General features: G+C 57.1%; 1 protein-coding gene across 2 annotated transcripts in view; it reads left to right on the top strand.

Annotated features, from left to right (window-relative positions):
- The window catches only part of PTPRU (protein tyrosine phosphatase receptor type U), a 78238-nt gene that overhangs the window by 1855 nt on the left and 57551 nt on the right, over positions 1-18832 (top strand). For both annotated transcript variants that reach the window (XM_035019271.1, XM_035019270.1), the window contains exons 2-6: positions 14073-14204; positions 17055-17326; positions 17860-17941; positions 18046-18161; positions 18574-18748. In XM_035019271.1, the coding sequence (XP_034875162.1) occupies positions 14073-14204; positions 17055-17326; positions 17860-17941; positions 18046-18161; positions 18574-18748 (777 nt within the window). The remainder of the gene's footprint in view (positions 1-14072; positions 14205-17054; positions 17327-17859; positions 17942-18045; positions 18162-18573; positions 18749-18832) is intronic.

The following is an 18832-nucleotide window of genomic DNA, read 5'->3' as shown; positions in this document are numbered from 1 at the left end:
GAGCCGGGGCCGGCGGGCGGGCCCGCCTGCGGGGCTCGGCCGTGGCTGCACCGGGCGGGCGGTGGAGGTGGAGTCCGGGGCGGGGGGGCGCGGCGGGCGCTGTGGCCGGGCGGGGCTGCGACGTCCGGGCGCGGGCAGGGCCTGGCCCTCGGCCGCGGGACGGCGCCCCCTCCCGTGGCGGGCAGGAGGCGCCGCCGACACCGGGGTCTCCCGGGACACTCCCTCGGTCGACTCCGCAACTTTGTGCGGCCTCCCTGCCGGCTGGGACCGCGGTGTGTGTGAGTGTGTACGTGTGTCTCCGTGTTTCTGCTGTGTGATCGTGCTGTGTGTGTGTGTGTGTGTGTGTGTGTTCGCGTATCTGAACGTGCGTACCCGGAGCTTGTGTCTGTGTGTCCGTGTGTGCTCTGGACCGTGTGTCGGCTGTGTGCGTGTGTCTGACTCCCCTCCCCCCCATCCTTCCCTGGGGCCTGGGCTGCCAGACTGCGGCCCCCTCCAGCGGAGTTGTGCCCGGCCCGTCCCCTGGGGCAGGGGTGGCCCGGTCCCCTCCCGCGGCCTCATCCTCTCAATCCCCACCGTTTGGGTGGCTCCAGCCTGGTACCCAGGGCGCTGAGTAACGGGGAGACGCCCCAAGCAGAGATCAGAGCCAAGGCACGTGCCGGGCCACCTCGGCCCGGGAGAGACTCCTCCTGGCCGCCGGCCTCCGAGAACTGGCCTCCCCGGAGTCGAGTTCGCTGCCCCGCCGCCCCTTCGGGCCTCTGGGGCAGAGCTCCTCTTGCCCCCGCAGTCGCTCCTGCAGTTGGCTGCGAGCTGGGGCCTGGCTTCCTCTACCCCTCAACCCTTCCCCCAGCAACTTTGCCCCCCTCCCCCACCCTGAGATTAAACCGGAGGGTTACTATTCCCCCCCCACCTCCCGCCCTTGATTCCAAGAACCCTCCTGTGCTTCACCTCTTGCCGGCAGGGGGGAGACTGTCAAGAACTGAGGTTTGGGATGGAGTGAGACCCTGAGCAAGTTACTTCCATTGTTGGGGTCTCGGTTTCCTCATATGCCTTGTGGGCATCATAATAATGGTGCATAGTACTTGGTAGATTGTGAAATAAGGCTCTATTTGTGAGTGCCGGGGAACAAAAGATGGTTGTGAGGACTGTTACAAAGAGCCCCAGAAAGTGTGATTTGAAGCCAGGGGGACCTGGGTTCAAATTCTACCTCTGCCACTTGCTGTCCTTGTGACCTTGGGCAAGTCACTTCACTTCTAAAGTTACTGGCACCCTTGTAGCTATTACCTTTGGGGCTTCATTCATAAATAAATGCTTTGGAGAAGGGGTACGATCAATCCTTGCCCTCAACCCGGGTAAAATCAGTCCGGCTCCCTGAATGCCTCCTGAGTCCCCTGCCCCACCAAGGGTGGGTGTGTGATGTCTTGCAGTCATGCAAATCTGGCAATAACATATTTCTCTGTGTTCTAGCTCATTTTGTCCTTTTGGTTGCTAGGGTTGTGGACAACAGGAATGAGGGAGAGGCTGCCCAGTGGTTTCAGGTTGGGCAACAAAGGCTTGTCTGAGCAGCTGGCCCTTCTCCCTGGGGCCAGGGGAGGAGACTCAGCAGGAGGTGGTGAGAGTGGCCAGGGTGGGGGATGCTGAGCTCCTTGGAGGTCCCCTGCCCAACTCAAGTGTCAGAGAGAATTCAGGGCAGACACCTGCTTGCTTGAGGCATGCTGCCATCCTTCCATCTGCTAAGCTACACTTGTGGGGTGCCTTTTCATGCCCGGCTGGCTTAGCTAGAGTTGCTAGGGGTGCCTTGTGCCCCCCTTCCTCCCTCAGCCCCCTTCTGTCCTCCAAGCTGTGCTTTCTCCCCAGAACTCTCTAATTCCACCTTTTCTCCTGGTGAACTCCTGTTCTTCCTTCAGGTATCAGCTTAGGCATCACCTCCTCCCTGAAGCCTTCCTTGGTTACTGCCCTGTTCTAGCTCCGGAAGGGAGAGTGGGAGTTGATTGGATTTTTTCATAGCATTGTAATTATTGTAATTACAGTTTATTGGTCCTTTCTCCCTTACAGACCATGAGCTCTATGAGGACAGAGACTGGGTATTTAGGTCACTTCTGAATCCTTAGTGTCAGGTACAAGTCCTGGCCCACCGTTGCTGAATAAATGTGGCAAGAAAGAATGAATGAGGTCCAGTGGGTCAAGTTCTGAGCTGGAGAAGCCAGATGGGGGCGCACTGACTCCATTGAAAGTAGGGATTAAAGAATTCGGTTTTCCCTCCAGGAATCTGGAAAATTCTGCCGGGGGAGTGGGGTGTTGTGTGTGAAAAGGCCACGTACAGAGTCATCTGGGAGCTGTGAGTTGGGGAGGTTGAGTCCCTGGTGGAGACTGAAGGGAGCGGGCTCTTGCCTGTCATCCCCTCCCCCACAGCTTCCAGCTCTGTCTCCAACCCTGTCCCCTCCCCCCCACCCCAGCAGCTGGCGGGGCTTGTCCTGCCCCCAGGCTCAGCCTTTGTGCCGGAGGCCTCAGCAGGTGGTGAGAAGCATCGAGTCCCAACCGTCAGTTTGAGCTGAGTGTCCTGGGAGGAGGGAGGGCAGGCCTTGCATCAGGAGGGGGAGACTCCTTCGGTTCTCTGCCCCAGATCTTGGAGTGGGCAGGTGGGATCACAACCTGTGTGCTGACTGTTTGTGAGCTCCAGGGAGGGGAGGAGGGCTTCTCCCTGTAGTGACCCCTGCAGGTGGGGTTATGGAAGGCTGGCTGAGGTGTGTGCAGGTGTGATCCTGGCATCTGGGCAGTCAGAATGGGGTGAGGGGTGTGCGTGTGTGTGTGTGTGTGTGTGTGATTGTAGCCTGGGGCACAGGACATATATGTGGCTTGTCAGGGTGTCTAGCCATCTGGTTACCCTGCATGGCAGGATCTGAATTTGGAATAGGGAGGTGACCAGCTGTTTGGGTCCCTGGGGAGCCTGCTGCTAGGGTGTCTTGGTATCTAAGTGTCAAATACCTGGAGTTTGGGTGTAGACCTGTTTGGGTGGGAGGCATCTCAGTATCTAGGTGTGGATGTCCCAGGACAAGGCTATGGGAGGATCAGGGTGTGCCAACCTAAGGATGGCCCTGTGTCTCTGGATCCGGAGGTGGGTGTATCCAGGTGTTCCGGCAGTCCTCAGATTAATGGGTGTTCAAGTATGGGAGTGTCTCTGTGTTGTGTCCACATGTGGGGCTATCTGAGTACTTGGGTGTCTGGGTGTGGGGTTCCCAAGTGTCTGGATATCGGAGTGTGGGGGGATCTGTGTCCGGCAACAGGGTACCCATGCATTAGAGTATCCAGGTGTGTGTGTGAGTCTGGGTGTGGGGTGCCCTGTGGTCAGGGTTTCTGTCTCCAGGAAAGGGGTGCACATGTGTTGGGTGGGGAGTGTCCCGGTGACTGTGTACAGCTATGTACCAGGGCCTCTGCCACTCAGCTTCTGACACCCCCTGCCCTGAGGGTTGCCTCCTGATCTCCCTTCAGACCCCAAGGCCAGGAGCCTCTGGAGAAGGCCCCACTGGTTCTGCTTCTCTAGAATGGTTCTTCTTATTCTAGAGCTGACTCTCAATTGAACTTCCTGCAAATAGAACTTCTCACAACGATGGAAATGTTTTCTACCTGCAGTTTCTAATATGGTGGCCACTTATTCACATGTGGTTATGAAATTTAAATTGGTTAAAATTCATGAAAATACAAACCAATCCCACAGTCACACTTGCCACATTTCAAGTCCTCAAGAATCTCCTGTTGCTGTGGCTATTGTATTGGTCAGTGCAGGTAGCGGATATTTGTATCAGGGCAGAAAGTCCTACGGACAGGGCTGTCCTGGAGGTGTGAGGCCTGCATACCTCAGGGGGTGGACGTGGGCTGATTGAACCATCACTCTGCAGTCATTGAAGAAGGTTTTGTCGAATTCACGTCCCCTTCCTCCCAGCCCATCATTTCTTGCCTGGACTATTGCAGTAGCCCTCCTTGGTCTCCATTCTGCTGTCAGCTCCCCAGCGCTTCCAGCACCTGTGACCTGAATGGCCTCTTGAAGGCAGACCTGGGATGCTGCCACTCCCTTGCCCCAAGCCCAAGGCTCTCCAGCACCCAGGGGACAAAACCCAAACCCTATATGATGCACCCCCCGCTTTCTGGAACAGCTTCATGTTTATGCCTCTCCTCCCCTGACCACACTCATTCTTGTCCACCTTATGATCCAGGATCACCAGGCCAGTCCTCATCCCAGAACCTGCCAGGCCCTTTCACACCCCTCTGCCCTTGCACATGCTGTGCTTTCTGCCCAGAATGCCTCTCCCGCCCTTCTCACCTCGTGGGGGCCTGCTGACTGGCCCAGCCTGAGTCCAGCTCTGTCACTCCCCCAGGGATGCGCCCTACTTCCTCACACCCCTGCACGGCTTTTCCGATTTCTCCTATAAGGCATGTAGGACAGGACAGTGTGCTGAGTAGTTTTCCATCTTCTTTGCCCACCGGGCCGGAAGCCCCCTGAAGGCTGGGCTGGGTCTTTGTCATTTCTTGTCCCCAGGGCTTTGTATATCGTTGGTGCCCACTCAGTGTTTGCATTGATGTGAACCCCTGGGTACACAGGGAAGGCTTGGAGCGGGTGGAGGGTGGAGCTGGGCTCTGGAGGGCCGTCACGGATGGGGGCCAGTATGCCCTCTGGGCTTGCTCCGGGCAGGGCGGCCATTGCCTGCAGAATGGCTGGGGGAGGACTCCTGAGGTGGACATCTCAGAAGAGGCTGTTGCTGGCTGACTCAGGAAGTCTTGGGCAGATTCCCAGGGTGCAGATCCCAGGACCTAGTGGTGGATCAGAAGGGATGTGGAGAACAGGGACTCGGAACGGTCCCTGAGGTTTTGGAGTAGAGTATAGAAGCTGGGTGGAAGGACTGGGATGGGGGAATTGGGAAAGGGTGTGGTTGGGGATATTTGATGACCAAGATCACAGTTGGGGGCAGAATAACAGCTGAGGGATGGGGGACAACTGGGGATGGGAGACAACGAGGGATGAAGATATATCTGGAGGCTGGGGACAGCTGGGGCCGAGGGGACAGGTGGTGTTGGGGGGACAGCTGAGGGTTGGGGGGCAGGTGGAGGATGGAGAGAACCGGGGGGCATGGGGCAGTTGGGGATAAGGGGTGACAATTGAGGGCACCTGGGTGGCTCAGTCGGTTAAGCGTCCAACTCTTGATTTCAGCTCAGGTCAGGATCTCAGGATCGTGAGATCAAGCCCCGCGTGCGCCTCCGCACTGGGTGTGGAGCCTGCTTAAGATTCTCTCACCCTCTCCCTCTGCTTCTCCCCTCCCTTCCCCCAGTCGCACGCGTGCACTCTTTCTCTCTCCAAAAAAAAAGAGGTGACAACTGGGAGGTGTCGGAAAGCTATGTGGACGACAAGGATAGATGGGTCTCAGCTGAGAGAGTGGGGGATACTTTGCTCAGAATGCTTATATATGTGTGTTTACATGTGTGAACATGTGCACCCTTATGGTTGCACATGTATGTAAATATGTGTTTTACTTTCAGTATGGTTAAGAGCACGGGCTGTGGGTTCTAATCCCAGCTCCGCCACCACCAGCTGTGTAACACCTGGGCAAGTTACTCAGCCTTTCTGGGTCTTCAGTGTTCTCATCTGTGACATCGGTGTAATTATAGAACGCGCTGCATGGAGTTGCCCTGAGGATGTATTTTATACACGTAGGTATGTTGTTAGTACAGGGCCTGCCACCTAGTAAGCACTGTGTAAGTGCTAACAATTATTAAGCCTGTGTGTGTATGTGTGTGGGCATCCTGCGTGCTCAGAAAAGTTTGTTTTTGGCTTCTGATGACGTCCAGGCCCTGGAGGGAGTGGTGGGGGGGAGGGCAGCAGTGACCAGCCAGGTTGGGTGGATCTGGCTCGCCTCTCACATCCTCGCTGTTCTTCATCCCACTTCCTGCTCACCCTGTACCAGGTTCTAGTCCAGTAGGTCTCCCTCTCCGTCTCTGCCCTGTCCTACCCCGCACCGCCCTGCCCTGGGCTGGGGGCCAGAGGATGTGCTTTGATTGCCCAAAAGCTTTTCAGCAGAATCAGAATTCATTGTCTGCCAGCCAGCACGCTGGGGCCCTGCTCAGATAGAAATACCTGGACAATGTGCTCAGTTCGGGCTGCCCGTCCCATGGACAGCAATGGCTTCATCCTGTGCCCTTGGAGAGTCGCTGGGGTTGAAGATGTTGGGGTTTGGGGGACGGGGTGGAGGGAAGTCCACAGGGCAGACGAGGCCTCAGCCCCCAACCCGTGGGTTAGCCAGCCCAGACCGCCAGCGCTGGAGTCACAGAGTTTTCTAGGAGTCCGGGCGTCCCCGCTGCCCAGTGCATTATAGCACATGCGACCTCCCTGCGGGGCATCGGCTGTGTGCCGTGTCTTTGCCTTATACTTCGAACTGCACTGCATCATGGCGCTGGCCCGCTGCGGGCGTACGCTCTCCGGGGTTCCTGGGCTCAGCCCCTCAGGACTGGGCCCCTGCATTGTGTCCTGGCACTACACCGAATCTTAGCCCTGCTCTGCATGACCGTGCTGGGATTCTGCCTTGCGTTGGCGGTGCAGAGCCTCCTGGGGGTCTGTGCGCTCCACCTCTGCCTCGACCCCTTGTCCTGCAAAGCCATCCCGCACGTGTCCTGCCATTTGTGTCTTTGCTGCTCTCGTCTGTGCTGGATCATTCTACCAGATGTCACCGCTGCATCGGGAAGGTGGACTCTCCCGGGTTTCTGGGTAGAGCCCCTCACACCGGCCCACTGCCTGGAGCCCACACTTGGTTCTCTATGGCCACACTGCGTGTTTGCCCCGTAGAGCATTTCTGTCCTGCGCTGCACCACCTCACTGGGCAGGGTGCCTTGCATGGGGCTTGTGGACTCTCCAGGGATTTGGGGCTAGCTCCTAGCATCCTACCACTGCGCTGTGCCAACAGATGGCATGCGACGGCCACACTGCATCTCTGCATCACGTGGCGTCTCTGCCCTGCACGATTGCAGTGGGGATCTGACCGTGTTGGGCACGTGGCCTTTCCTGAGTCTCTGGGCACAGCTGCTCTGCGTTCCACCTTTGCACTCTACCCACACAGCACGCCTTTGCCTCATGCGCGCTTCGGTCCCAGTGCTTTACTGCACGGCGCTGGATAGGTGCCCTCTGGCCGAGCCCTTCACACGGCACGGCACCATGGCCACCGCCACGCTGCCCCTCACGGTGTCTCAACCTTTCTTGGGATTCCCGCTGGGGAGTCTGCTAGTGCCCTTTCCCCCAGGTTTCTGTTGGCAGCCGCAGTTGAGCAACATCTTTGCCTCGAGCGGCCGCCCTGCACGCACCTCTGCCCCACGTTGCACACTGCTCGGGGAGTCTGTACTCACACTGCAGGTTGGAGCCACTTTGTCAGGCTCTGGGACTGGCTTGGGTTTTTGCGGGTAGCACGTCTGCACCGTGCCCAGCATTGAATCTGCGCATCTGTGCATGGACCGCACAGGGTTACCGCCTTGCACTGCACGTGCTCATGGTTGGGTTGTGTGCACTCTGCAGGATTTTAGGACCCCAGAGCCCTTGCATCGAATTCACGGTTCCGCACGGCATCTTCCCTATGCTCCATTTCTGTGCTGCTTTCTACCCCTACCCTGGAGTCTACACCTACTCCGCTGCTGGGGACTATATTGAGCTTGTATTCTGGACTAGGCTTCCCCACCCAGCGGTTCCTTCCGCGCCACACCGCACTCTTCTCACCCCTGTGTCTCTGCACCGTTGTGCGCACCTGAGCCAGACACACGCTGGCCGTGAGAAGTCACCGAGCAGCAGCTATGTACCCGGCCCCGCGCTAGTGTCTGGAGAGCGAGAAGAACCAGTAGGGCTCGAACTTGGCGCCCTGGCCTTCTTCCGTGCACCTCTCACGGAGCACCGAGCGCCTGCCCAGTGTGCCCCTGGATGCGTGGCCCTGGCGCGCTGTGCCTCTGTGCAGCCCTGGGTCAGGCCCACGACGGATGCGACACCTCTGCGCTGGTTCCGCCATGCCGCACGGGGGGGGGTCGGTACCAGTGTCTGTGCACGCCGTGTGCTCATTCCGCCTCTGTACCGTGCGGAGCTGCTACACTGTGCCCCCCCCCCCCCGCCCCGCACACCACACCGTGGTGCCCCACAGCCCTGTGTCTCCATGGAAGGCAACAAAGGGCAGATTTTCGCACCGTGTGGGTTTGTGCATGGCCTCTGCCTCTCTGCTCAGCTGCACTGTGTTTTGATATCATACTGCAGGGGTCTGTGTACTCTTCGCCCACTGTACCTCTGCACAGCGCAGCTCCCCATTCAGCCCTTTGCCTCTGTCAGGAGCTGGGCTCCGCTCTGTGCCTTCCCCTTCTACCACCAACGTGGTGGCCCTACCATGAACCTTGGGATTTGCGGTGCATAGTGATCAGGGAGATGGGGAGTGGGTCTGGCCTAAGTGTTCCCTGCTGTAGTTGGCTTCCTTCTATCCTCAGTGGAGGTGGAAGGATGTTGGCATCGCTGCTCCCTGTGTTGGCTCCTGGAGGGGGTACCAGCTCAGCTTTTTCTCTCTGTGGTCCTGTCTTGGGTGATCTTCCTGGCTGCAGCCATGCTGAATCCTGGGTGATTAGAAGGTGGTCATCCCTGCCCTTAAGTAATTATTCATTGGTTATGCAGGGCTCTGGAGAGCAGCTCTAGGGAACCTGGGCTGAGGTCTGGATGTATGGATCTGGGCAAGTAAAGCAGTGAAGTGGGTTGGGCCAGGTCTCTGGGTTGGAGTCATGGTGCTTGAGCCTGGGTGGGGTTGGTTGGGGTCAGACTAGTTGGGATCATGGGGCCGAAAAGTCTAGCCACTGTTGGCCACCTGCTATGCACAGGGCTTGCGGATGGGGTTCGGAGGCCAGTCTCTGACCCCAGGAATGGAGAAGGTGGGGTTAGATGGACCTGACATGGAGCTGTAGTTGGGGTGGAGAACACAGGATAGGGCTGGGTTGGGCAAGAATGTCCAGTGGTGAGGCCAATGTTGGTTCCAGGGTTGGGCTGGGCTACCTGGTATAGGGATGTGGCTTCAGATGACGAACTAGACCAGGGCTGTCACTGGGGTTGCATTTGGTTTCCCTGGGCCAGGGTTGGGTCTGTGCCTGTGATTGGGTATGATCCCAGCCCCCAGACTTGCAGTCTGGCAGGAGAAGTTTTGTTTCTCCTGGGGCCACCCTTGGGAACTGGATGCTCTACTAACAAACCAAAGAGAACAAAGATCTCATTGCAAACAAACTCTGTTTACCTAGGGTCCTTCCGAAAATACTGGTGGTGGCTGGTAGCCAGACTTGGCACAGAGCATCATTCCCTGTGTGGTGGGGAGGAGTCTGGTGCTCACACAGGGACACACACACACACACACACACACACACAACTCCCTGCTACCCCACCGCATATACTCACCTCCCCTGTAGGCACATGCTTATCACTGAGTATGCCCATATACCTCTGCACAGGAATCTACACCTGCACACCCCCAACTTCATAGCACACTGCCTGGGGGACCCACACTCGGAGACCCATGCTCACCCTCACATATACCTCTGCCCCATAGTCTCTCTCTGCCCTCACATTCTTCTTGCTCACAGGCATGCTCACACAAATGGAACCAGAATTCTAGAGGTGGTGGAAGTGGCCGTAGAGGTCACCTGGGTCCCCATTCTCATTTCATAGGTGAAGAAGCAGAGATTCAGAGAGGGCCAGTCGCCTGCTGCAGGTCACACAGGGAGTTAGAGGCTCAGCGGGAATTAGATCCAGGTCTCCTGCCTCCCAGCTGAGTGCTCGCGAGTCGGTACCAGGCTATCACTCTCACAACCATGTACACGCGCACAAACACACACGTCAACATATGGAAACACATGCACATGGAGATGTGGGAACCCTCGTGCTGGGGAGACCCTCTTCCCACACTCACTCTTCCTGCTGAGGTTGCTTTGCCCCTTACATCGCCCCATCCAGAGCCCAGCCGGATGTGGATAAGCCATCCTCCTGCCTTCCCAAATTGTGGCTGACGGTTGCTGAGGCAACCGCCTGCCAGATTGGGGAGATTAGCTGAGGAATGTAGCTGGGCCAGTTTGAGCTGAGGCTGGGGGAACTGGTGGGGGTCCTGGGTTGATTCAGCCCACCCTCTCTGCGAGGCCAGGGCAGAGATGGGGTACCCTGGCCCCAGCCTGGCTGAGACCGTGTCCCCGAGGCTTGGACTAGGCTGGGGGAAGGGAGTGTGGGGCCATGTGTGTGCGCGTGTTGTGCGTCTCTCTGGGTGTGACTAGAGTGTGTGCTGTTTGCATCTAGGATGGGGACCTGAGGCTCCTTTCCTCAGCGGTTCCTGACATCTGACTGTGGACCCCATAGGGGCTTGTCCCACCGAACTCCCTCCTGATCCTGTGCTGCCCTTTGGAGAACCCACCTGCCCTCCTCCTGGCATAGAGGATGTATCCCTGTCTCACCTGAAGCCTGCTCAAACACCTACTCTGGCTTCCCAGTTCTAAATGAGGCCAAACTCACCTAGACACATAAGGCCCTCCCTCCCTGGTCTGGCCTCGGCCTTCCTTTCTCCAGCCTTCTCTCCCATTGCTTGGGTCAGTCTGCGCTCCTCTCTATGCTCTGGACTAACTGTGTGTTGATTTCCTCCCCTCCTTTGCTTCTGCCTGGCCCTTTGTCTCAGATACCTTTCCGCCCATCTCTTCTGGCCAGAATGATAACCATCCTTCCAGGCCCTGTTCAGATGCACCCACCTCCAGAAAGTCTTTCTCCCGGACCCCTCCTTGTGGTCTTGACCCTTCTCTGCTTTGTCGTATTCCGTCACCCCCACTCAGACTGGGAGGTCCCTGAGGGCAGGGCAGAATCTTAATCATCCTTGTCCCTCTAATAGTGTCAGCCTGGGACCTGCTTTGTACTTTCAGTGGATGAATTTCCTGTGAATGGAACTGAATTAACACATGTGGCCAGCGGAATACCAGGGCCTTATTTTGTCTGGACCTAATCTCCTTGAATAAAGAAAGGTGACTTAAATCCCAGCTTCTGGGACTTAGAGCGCGGCCTTGGGCAAGCCACCTCATCTCTCTGTGTTTCGGCTTCCATTTGTAAAACGGGAATAATAATAGTACCTGCCTTATGAATTACTATGGAGTTTCATGGGCATAGGTGGGCATGATTGTAAGTGGCAACAGTCTCATGGTGGTGTTGATGTGTGTGTGTGTACATGTCTACATATCTGTGGCCCATGTCTGTGTTGATGGAGTCAAGAGGGATTCCCTGCTACCATTCTTGCTCTGGATCCAAAGTCTGATCTAATTCCCCCCAGCCAGGTCGGTGATCTCCAGCAGGAGTTGGGTCTCTAGAAGGAGCTGGGGCTTGGCTTTGGGGCTGTGGCTCGTGAGCCATCCAGACTGGAGGGGATAGGGTTTTCCTCAGGACCTAGGAGGCCTGACTTTTCCCACCCCAGAGTTGAGCTGGGGAGGACTGGGGATGGGGCTCTCACTGAGGAGCCTGGACCCAGAGATGTTATCCCCTAAGGGTTGTGGTTGGAATTGGGCTTGGCCCAGAGGCACAGGGCTGAGGATGGACATGGACCAGGGAGAGGGAGTCATTCTGCCTATGGAGGGGGAAGTTCAGCCAGGGAGGTTACCTTGGCTGAGATCAGTTGTGGGAGTCAGGGAGTGTCAGGGGACACTCTGGCCAGGGTTAGCTGGTCTGGGGGTCAGTCAGGCAATTGGGTGGTCTTCTGGTTGAAGTCAGATGGTCTGGATGAAGTTGGGACCGCTATGGCCAGGGATAATTAGCTGGGGGCTCCTCTGGCTGAGGTCAGTCTGTCTGGGGGCCACTGACCTGGGGCAGTCTGGGAGTTACTTTGGCTGAGGTCACATGGTCTTGAGGGTCCATCTGACTAGGTCAGTCAGTCTGGGAGTCCTGATAGCTCACGTGGCCTGGCTGAGGATGGACAGGGGGAAGCCAAAGCACTCCCAGGCTTGCCCCAGGGCCATGGATGAGACATCCTTGGGCAGCTGCCTTGTACTTGAACCTGCCTTGTAAAGGAATAGGAAGGGCCTGAGCCCCATCCAGGCTCTAGATCCTCGGCTTCCCTTTCTGGCAATCCCTCTGCCGTAGGGAGGCGTTGGCCAAGAACCTCGGGAGCAGACTGCAGACTCAGCTCAGGCTGAATGAAGTCAGCTGTCCCCTCCTTCAGGAAGCCCTCCCTGACCTTCCCTGACCATCCCTGCTGGGCACGGCCTCCCTCTGTGCTGTACTGTGGGTCATTTTCTAGAGGGAGAGTTGAGGCCTTCCCAACACAGGTTGGGTTAAAACTTCCCTCCCACAGGCCACAGGGCATGCTGCTGACTTGGGATTTTCACACAAAGAGGCAAAGAGCGCAGCCAAGATCCTGCTCCAGCTCTGGAGAGAGGCTTCTGTTATTTCATCGCATCCACTCGGTGCCAGCCTCATGCCCACATCTCATTGTTTTACACTCCAGTGGGGTGCAGGAAGAGGAACGGAGGACCCCCGACCGTGGCGAGCCCCCCAAAGTGGAGTCCCTGCCGCAGTGCAGGTGCCTGCCTGGCACGTGGCCCTCAGCCCCCAGTTTCTTTTCCTTCTTTATTTCTTTTCCTTCCTCTTCTTGAGCCTGGGAAGGAGCTTGGTTGTGCTCCTCCTGGTGAAGCAAACACGGGCTCTGGTATCTGGCTGATGCAGGTTTGAGTCCCATCCTGTGGCTCTGGTGGGCTCTAGGGGCGCCTGTGAAGGACCATTTCCTGAGAACTTGCACGCGCGAGGCTTGGTGAGAGGTGGACCCCCGCGTTGCATCCCCGACAACCCCACGTGCAGAGGTGGAAACTGAGGCTCGGAACAGGAGAAGTGACTTGCCTGCGGTCACAAGGGTTGGCAAGTTGCAGAGTCAAGATTCAATCCCAAGTCTGTCTAATGCCAAAGCCCGCTCACGTACCCACCATGTGATACTGTGCACGGAGCCCTTCATCCCCTGGGGCCTCCGTCACATCGTCTGTCAGAAGGGGTGGCTGGCAGGTACCCTGCACCGGGCCTGGCCTGATGTGTCCCTGCTTCCTTATCACTTGGCCAGGCCTTTTCTCGGGTCCCCGATGCCTTGGACTGCCCATGACGGGGCCACCAGCACCGAGGTTTGGGAGTGGGTGTAGGAACCAGTTTGCGATTTCTTCCCCCCACCAGTGGCGGTCTCAGGGCTCCGATGAGCTACTGAGAAACATGGACCTCGTTACCAGGCAAAGGACTTACATCTGTTTTTACCCCGCCTTCTTCCCTCCCTCCTCTTCTCCTTTCTAGTGTAAATATTGGGTCCAAATCATGGGACGCTGCTTCTCTAGTCGTACGTGCGGCCCGTCCATGCAGGACTGTGCTTTTGCCTGTCCCATGCCCATAGGCAGGGACCTGACTTGGGTGACTGGGTGATGAGTGAATCCCTGAAGCTCACCTGTCGGGCAGGAATCATTGGGGTTCCTGCCTTGGGAGATGAGGCCTGAATGAGATGCCACGCCGAGAGCGGGTAGCTAGCACCATGCAGGGCTTGTGGTAAGCCTGAAATAGTCGGTGGCCATTGTTGTTATTGTGAAGGAGAGACCATAAGGGCTGGCTTCGTGCATTCACGAGCCTGCCAGTCCTGAGCTGTGTGCCCTTAAGGCCTTAGTTTCCTCATCTGTAAAATGGGGATAATTCTAGACCTGATCTCACGAGTTTTGAGGTTCAAATGATGGAGTGATAATGTTAAGTAGTTTTCCTGGGGGAGGGTCTTTGATGGGTGGTTGAGCAGTGTGGGGTCCTGGCGAGTCCTGGAGGGTGGGCAGGGTGGGGAGGTCTTGGTGTTGGGTGGAGACAGTAAAAAGAGGGGAAGGGTTGGAGGAGGGAGAGTTTTGTTGGAGGGAGGGAGCAGTGGGGAGAGGCCTAGGAGAGGGAGGGAAGGGGGGTGGGCTTGGGTGGGAGAGAGCAGCGGGGGCGCCTGGAGGGGAGCCCCGGAGCCCTCCTGGCCAGCAGCCCTGCCCTAGCTGGGGCTAACCAGGCCCTGCCCTCACAGCCGGCTGCACCTTCGAGGAGGTGAGTGACCCAGCAGTGCCCTGTGAGTACAGCCAGGCCCAGTATGACGACTTCCAGTGGGAGCAAGTGCACGTCCACCCTGGCACCCAGTCTCCGGCGGACCTGCCCCACGGTGAGCCTACTCCCCACCACCATTCCTCTTTCTCTCCTTCCAGTTCTAGCCACCTGTTGTGTGACCTTGGGCACATTTCTTAACCTGTCTGGGTCTCATCTGCCTTTGCATCTGTAATGACATACAAGATACTGTCAATGTGGGGCTCTGTGGACACTGTCCAATTGTGTATATCAGGTAGTTTTACCTGTAAAATGGGTGCGGGTTCAAGCAATCAAAGACACTTATAGCTCTAAGTTAAAACCCACTTCCCATTATCCTTAGCTCGGGGTCCACCCTACTCCCATCAGGTCTTCCTAAGTCCTCCACCTTCAGGGAGGCTCTCTTCTCCCTGAGAGCCTCTGCATCCTTATCTCCCAGGACTTGAAGATGCTGACAGAGCAGTAACACTGGGGGCTGGATGTGTATAAAACCTTCCTTCCTCTGTCCCCTTCTTCTTGGAAGTCCTGGATCCTTCCCAGTTTCTACCTTGCTCTGCCCTGTTTCAGGATGAGGCACTTATGGTATCATGAGCACTGGAATGGGAGTCAGGAGTCTAATTACATGGATTGTATTACCAGCCTCCTACTCTGATAATGGCCCCTAGTGTATTGGTTCTGGAACCATGAAGACTGGGCTTCAAATCCTGGCTTCATCAGCTGTGTGACTTTGGGCAAATCACTTAACTTCTCTGAGCTTCCATTATCTTAACTGTAAAGTGGAGAGCATAGGAATCCATTTCATAGGGTTATTAGATAATGTCTACAAGGTGCATAACATGGGAGTGGCATGTAAGCATTCAATTAACGTTTAGTTGCTATCGTTGGAGGTATTTGAGGGGGCCCAAGTACCAGCACTCCCTTCACTGGGTGCAGAATCAACAGGGCATTCAGAAAAGGATGAGACAGATGGAGGCCAAATTATCGACTTTATTAGCTTGGGTTGGAAGACACAGCATAGTGTGAGAACAAATAAGCTTGCTGAGGGAACCCCAGAATAGACAGCTTCAGGACCTCCTCCCCTTCACCCTGTCATAGTAGTGGGCCAGGCCCTTTGCTACTCAGCTCACAGCATGGCTGCAATTGCACCTGCTGTCAAAGGTTTGGGGAGGGTCAGCAGAAGTTCTCAGTGGTGAGGCCAGGACTTGAAGCTGCCAGAGGGCCCCTGCAGAGCCTGACACAGGCAGCCTTTAGGCTTATCTCCTACCACTCACCTTGCCTCCTGGAGGCCTCCCTGCCTCCCCCTTCTGTGCCTTTGCTCACACTGTGCCCTCCCCTGGGGCATTCCTCTCTGCCTTTACATGAACAGCCTTCAGCTCCTTGTTTGACCTCTGTGTTAGTAGGTATCAGAGTCTGACCTGTGTGACTGTGATCTGTAAGGTGCCCACCATGGCAGGGACCCTGTGTGGGCTCTGCCTCTCTCTCTCATGGGGAGCGAGAAATTTAGTATTTCGTGTGGGCCTTGTGCTGGATCCTGGGGCTGCAGTGGTTGGCAAGAGGGCCACAGTCTCTGCTCTCTTGGTGCTCACATTCTAGGGAAGGGAGTTGGGGATGGAGGGAGAAGGAACGAGGGAGATTCAGCAACAGAGAGGAGAAGGAAGAGCCACTGCAATGAAGGGAGAAAATGAAAGAGAAGGAGAGGGATGCAGAGTGAGGACAAAGTAGGAAAAAAGAGAGGAGAGAGGGGCAGAGGGGCAGAGGAGGCCAGAGGAAGAGGCAAGAACAAAGTGTCAGACTGAAAGGGGGAGAGACACACGTAGCTGCTCACAGGGAGAGGAGAGAGGAGGATAGAAGAGTGGGACCGGAGACACTGTTGGGGGCCAGGATGTGCCCATTTCTGGGTGGGGATGGAGACTCGGGGGTTCTGTTTACTACCCTGCCAGGACTGATCCAGGAGCCGCCTTCACAGGCCTCTGGCTCACAGAGATGAATGAGATCCCTTCCAGTGGAGTCCCTGGGGAGCCCTCCCAGAGCAGGGAGCCTGCTGGTTTGGGATCTGAATGAGCTTGTGTTGGCTGGTAGCCAAGCCTGGGAGGAGGCAGCGCTGGGTGGCTGTGGGTACCCTCTTGGCAGCTGCTGGGGCCTTCTCCCCACAAAAGGGAAGCCATAATCCTCCAGCCAGGTCCTGAGGAGTCCAGCCCACTCTCACCCTGCCAACCCCCCTCCTACTCCCCTGCCCGTGCCCAGCCCGGATCTGGATCTGGGGAAGGAGAGTGCTGCCTTTCTCCATGTTGGAAATTAAGAGAATTGTATCCCAGGCATTTAGACCTAGGGTGGGGGCTGGAAGGGAAGTTAGAGTCCTTTCATTTGGTCTCTGGTCTATATGCTCATTCAGCTTGGGTTCAGACCTGTGCTGGGGACCCAGTGGAGCCCCCGAGGCATCACAGACTGCTGGCGAGACAGACCTACACTTTATTAATGATCCAAAGGCCAGGAGAGAAGCCTGTAGAGGAGCAGGGAGGGAGGGCTTCAGAAAAGGGAGCTTTCGAGGGCCTGTCATGTGCCAGACTCTTGACTCCAAGATGAATGACCTAGTTAGTCCCTGCCTCCAAGGGCAGCTCAGAACATGGGGAAAGTCGTGGGTCAGCATGAGCTTGGACTGTGATTGTAGGTGGTGAGGGGCCATAAAAGGTTTTGAGAGAATCACTTGTGTGTATTTTTTGCCTCTCCAATTCTCTCCTCTGGGAAACAGATGCAGGGAGGTGAAGGGACTCAACCTAGTGAGTCATAGCTGGGACCAGAACTCAGAACCCTTGACACCCAGTGGGTCCAAATGCCTGGAGTCCTTTGTTTCTGCCCCATTCCTCTGCCTACCTGACCTTGGTCCTCCCCAAGCCTCCTCAGCTCCTGCCTCTTCCTCCTCTCTTTCCAGGCTCCTACTTGATGGTCAATGCTTCCCAGCATGCTCCAGGCCAGAGGGCCCATGTCATCTTCCAGAGCCTGAGCGAGAATGATACCCACTGCATGCAGTTCAGCTACTTCCTGTATAGCCGGGATGGGCACAGCCCGGGCACCTTGGGCGTCTACGTGCGTGTCAATGGGGGTCCCCTGGGCAGTGCCGTCTGGAACATGACTGGGTCGCATGGCCATCAGTGGCACCAGGCTGAGCTGGCTGTCAGCACCTTCTGGCCCAATGAATATCAGGTAGGCTGGGTTTGGTCTGTGGTCAGCCTGTGCTTAGGGGTGGGGGTGGAGAGGTGTCAGCCTGAGGTCAGAGTAAGCTAGTGACCGAGGTTGAAATTAGTCTGTGTTCAGCATTGGGAGTCAATATGCGGTCAAGGTCAGGGGTCAGTCTGTGGTCAGCATCGGGTGATTCAGTGCCACTGCGGTCCAGATCCAGCGTCAGAGATCACTGTCAATAGAAATAGTCTGTGGCTAGAGTCAAGGGTGAGTTGGAACAGTGCTGACCTGGAAACCCTGTCTGGCTGGGAGAAGTTTTCCTGCTTGAGGGCAAGGGTCCAGAACTGGGATGGAACCTCTGGCCTTGACCTTGTTAGCTCTGGCTGCTGACACTCCCTCCCACAACTAGCCGGCTTGGTAGGGAAGGTCATTGTGAGTTGGGCTCTGACCTCGACTGGTTGAGGAGCCTGGACTGGAGCAGAGCTAAAGGGATCCCTTGTGGGCACCCCCCAGGTAGGGCTGGAGGGATATGACAGGGACCCTCCCGCCTCCCCCAGGTGCTGTTTGAGGCCCTCACCTCCCCAGACGGAAGGGGCTACATGGGCCTCGATGACGTCCTGCTTCTCAGCTACCCCTGCGGTGAGTCCCAGTCCCCCAGGGTGCAGGGTGAGGGGTGTGGTGGCCAGGGCTCCTGCCTGTGGGGGGCACAGGCCCAGCTCACACGCAGGCTCTATTCCTCGCAGCGAAGGCCCCGCACTTCTCCCGCCTGGGCGATGTGGAGGTCAATGCTGGCCAGAACGCTTCCTTCCAGTGCATGGCCGCGGGCAGAGCAGTAGAGGCCGAGCGCTTTCTCCTGCAGGTGAGGGGGGCAGGGACCTTATCAGGGTGGGGGAGACTTCTTCTGGGACCTGGGTTTTCCTTGCGGGGTGCTGAGTCGCTCCTGCATTTTCCAGCACCTCTACTCATGCCTCCCTGCCCTCACCTAGGCTCTGCTCTGCCCTCTTGGGTGCTCTTATACCCCCAGGACAGAGGGGGGCTCCAGGATCCCCAGACCACCCTCCATCAGAGGCAGAGACCACATTCCCTTAATCAGCTTCTTATCCCACACCTTCCAGTGGCGGAGCTAGTTCCAGGAACCCCATATGTCCCCTGTGTACTAGGAACAGCTAAATGGGGCCAGGACATAGACTACTCCCCTCGCCCCGGTCAGAGCGAGATCGCGACCCTTCCTCTCGGGCGCTCCTGACCTTGTCCACCTTACCCCTGAGCAGCGCCAGAGCGGGGCGCTGGTGCCCGCCGCCGCCGTGCGGCACATCAGCCACCGGCGCTTCCTAGCTACCTTCCTGCTGCCCTCCGTGAGCCGCTCGGAGCAGGACCTGTACCGTTGCGTGTCCCAGGCCCCGCGAGGCGCGGGCGTCTCCAACTTCGCGGAGCTCATCGTCAAGGGTCAGCCGGCTTACGCTCGCGTAGGGGGGTGGGTGCTGGGGCTGCCCCCTCCGAGGGATGGGGCTGGCGGGGGGGGCGGGGCAT

Source organism: Mirounga leonina, unplaced genomic scaffold (assembly GCF_011800145.1).
Source record: "Mirounga leonina isolate KUSES-001 unplaced genomic scaffold, KU_Mleo_1.0 Mir_173, whole genome shotgun sequence".
NCBI classification, from domain to species: domain Eukaryota; kingdom Metazoa; phylum Chordata; class Mammalia; order Carnivora; family Phocidae; genus Mirounga; species Mirounga leonina.
The sequence above is the reverse complement of the archived record's forward strand: the minus strand, read 5'-3'. Positions and strand labels throughout refer to the sequence as shown.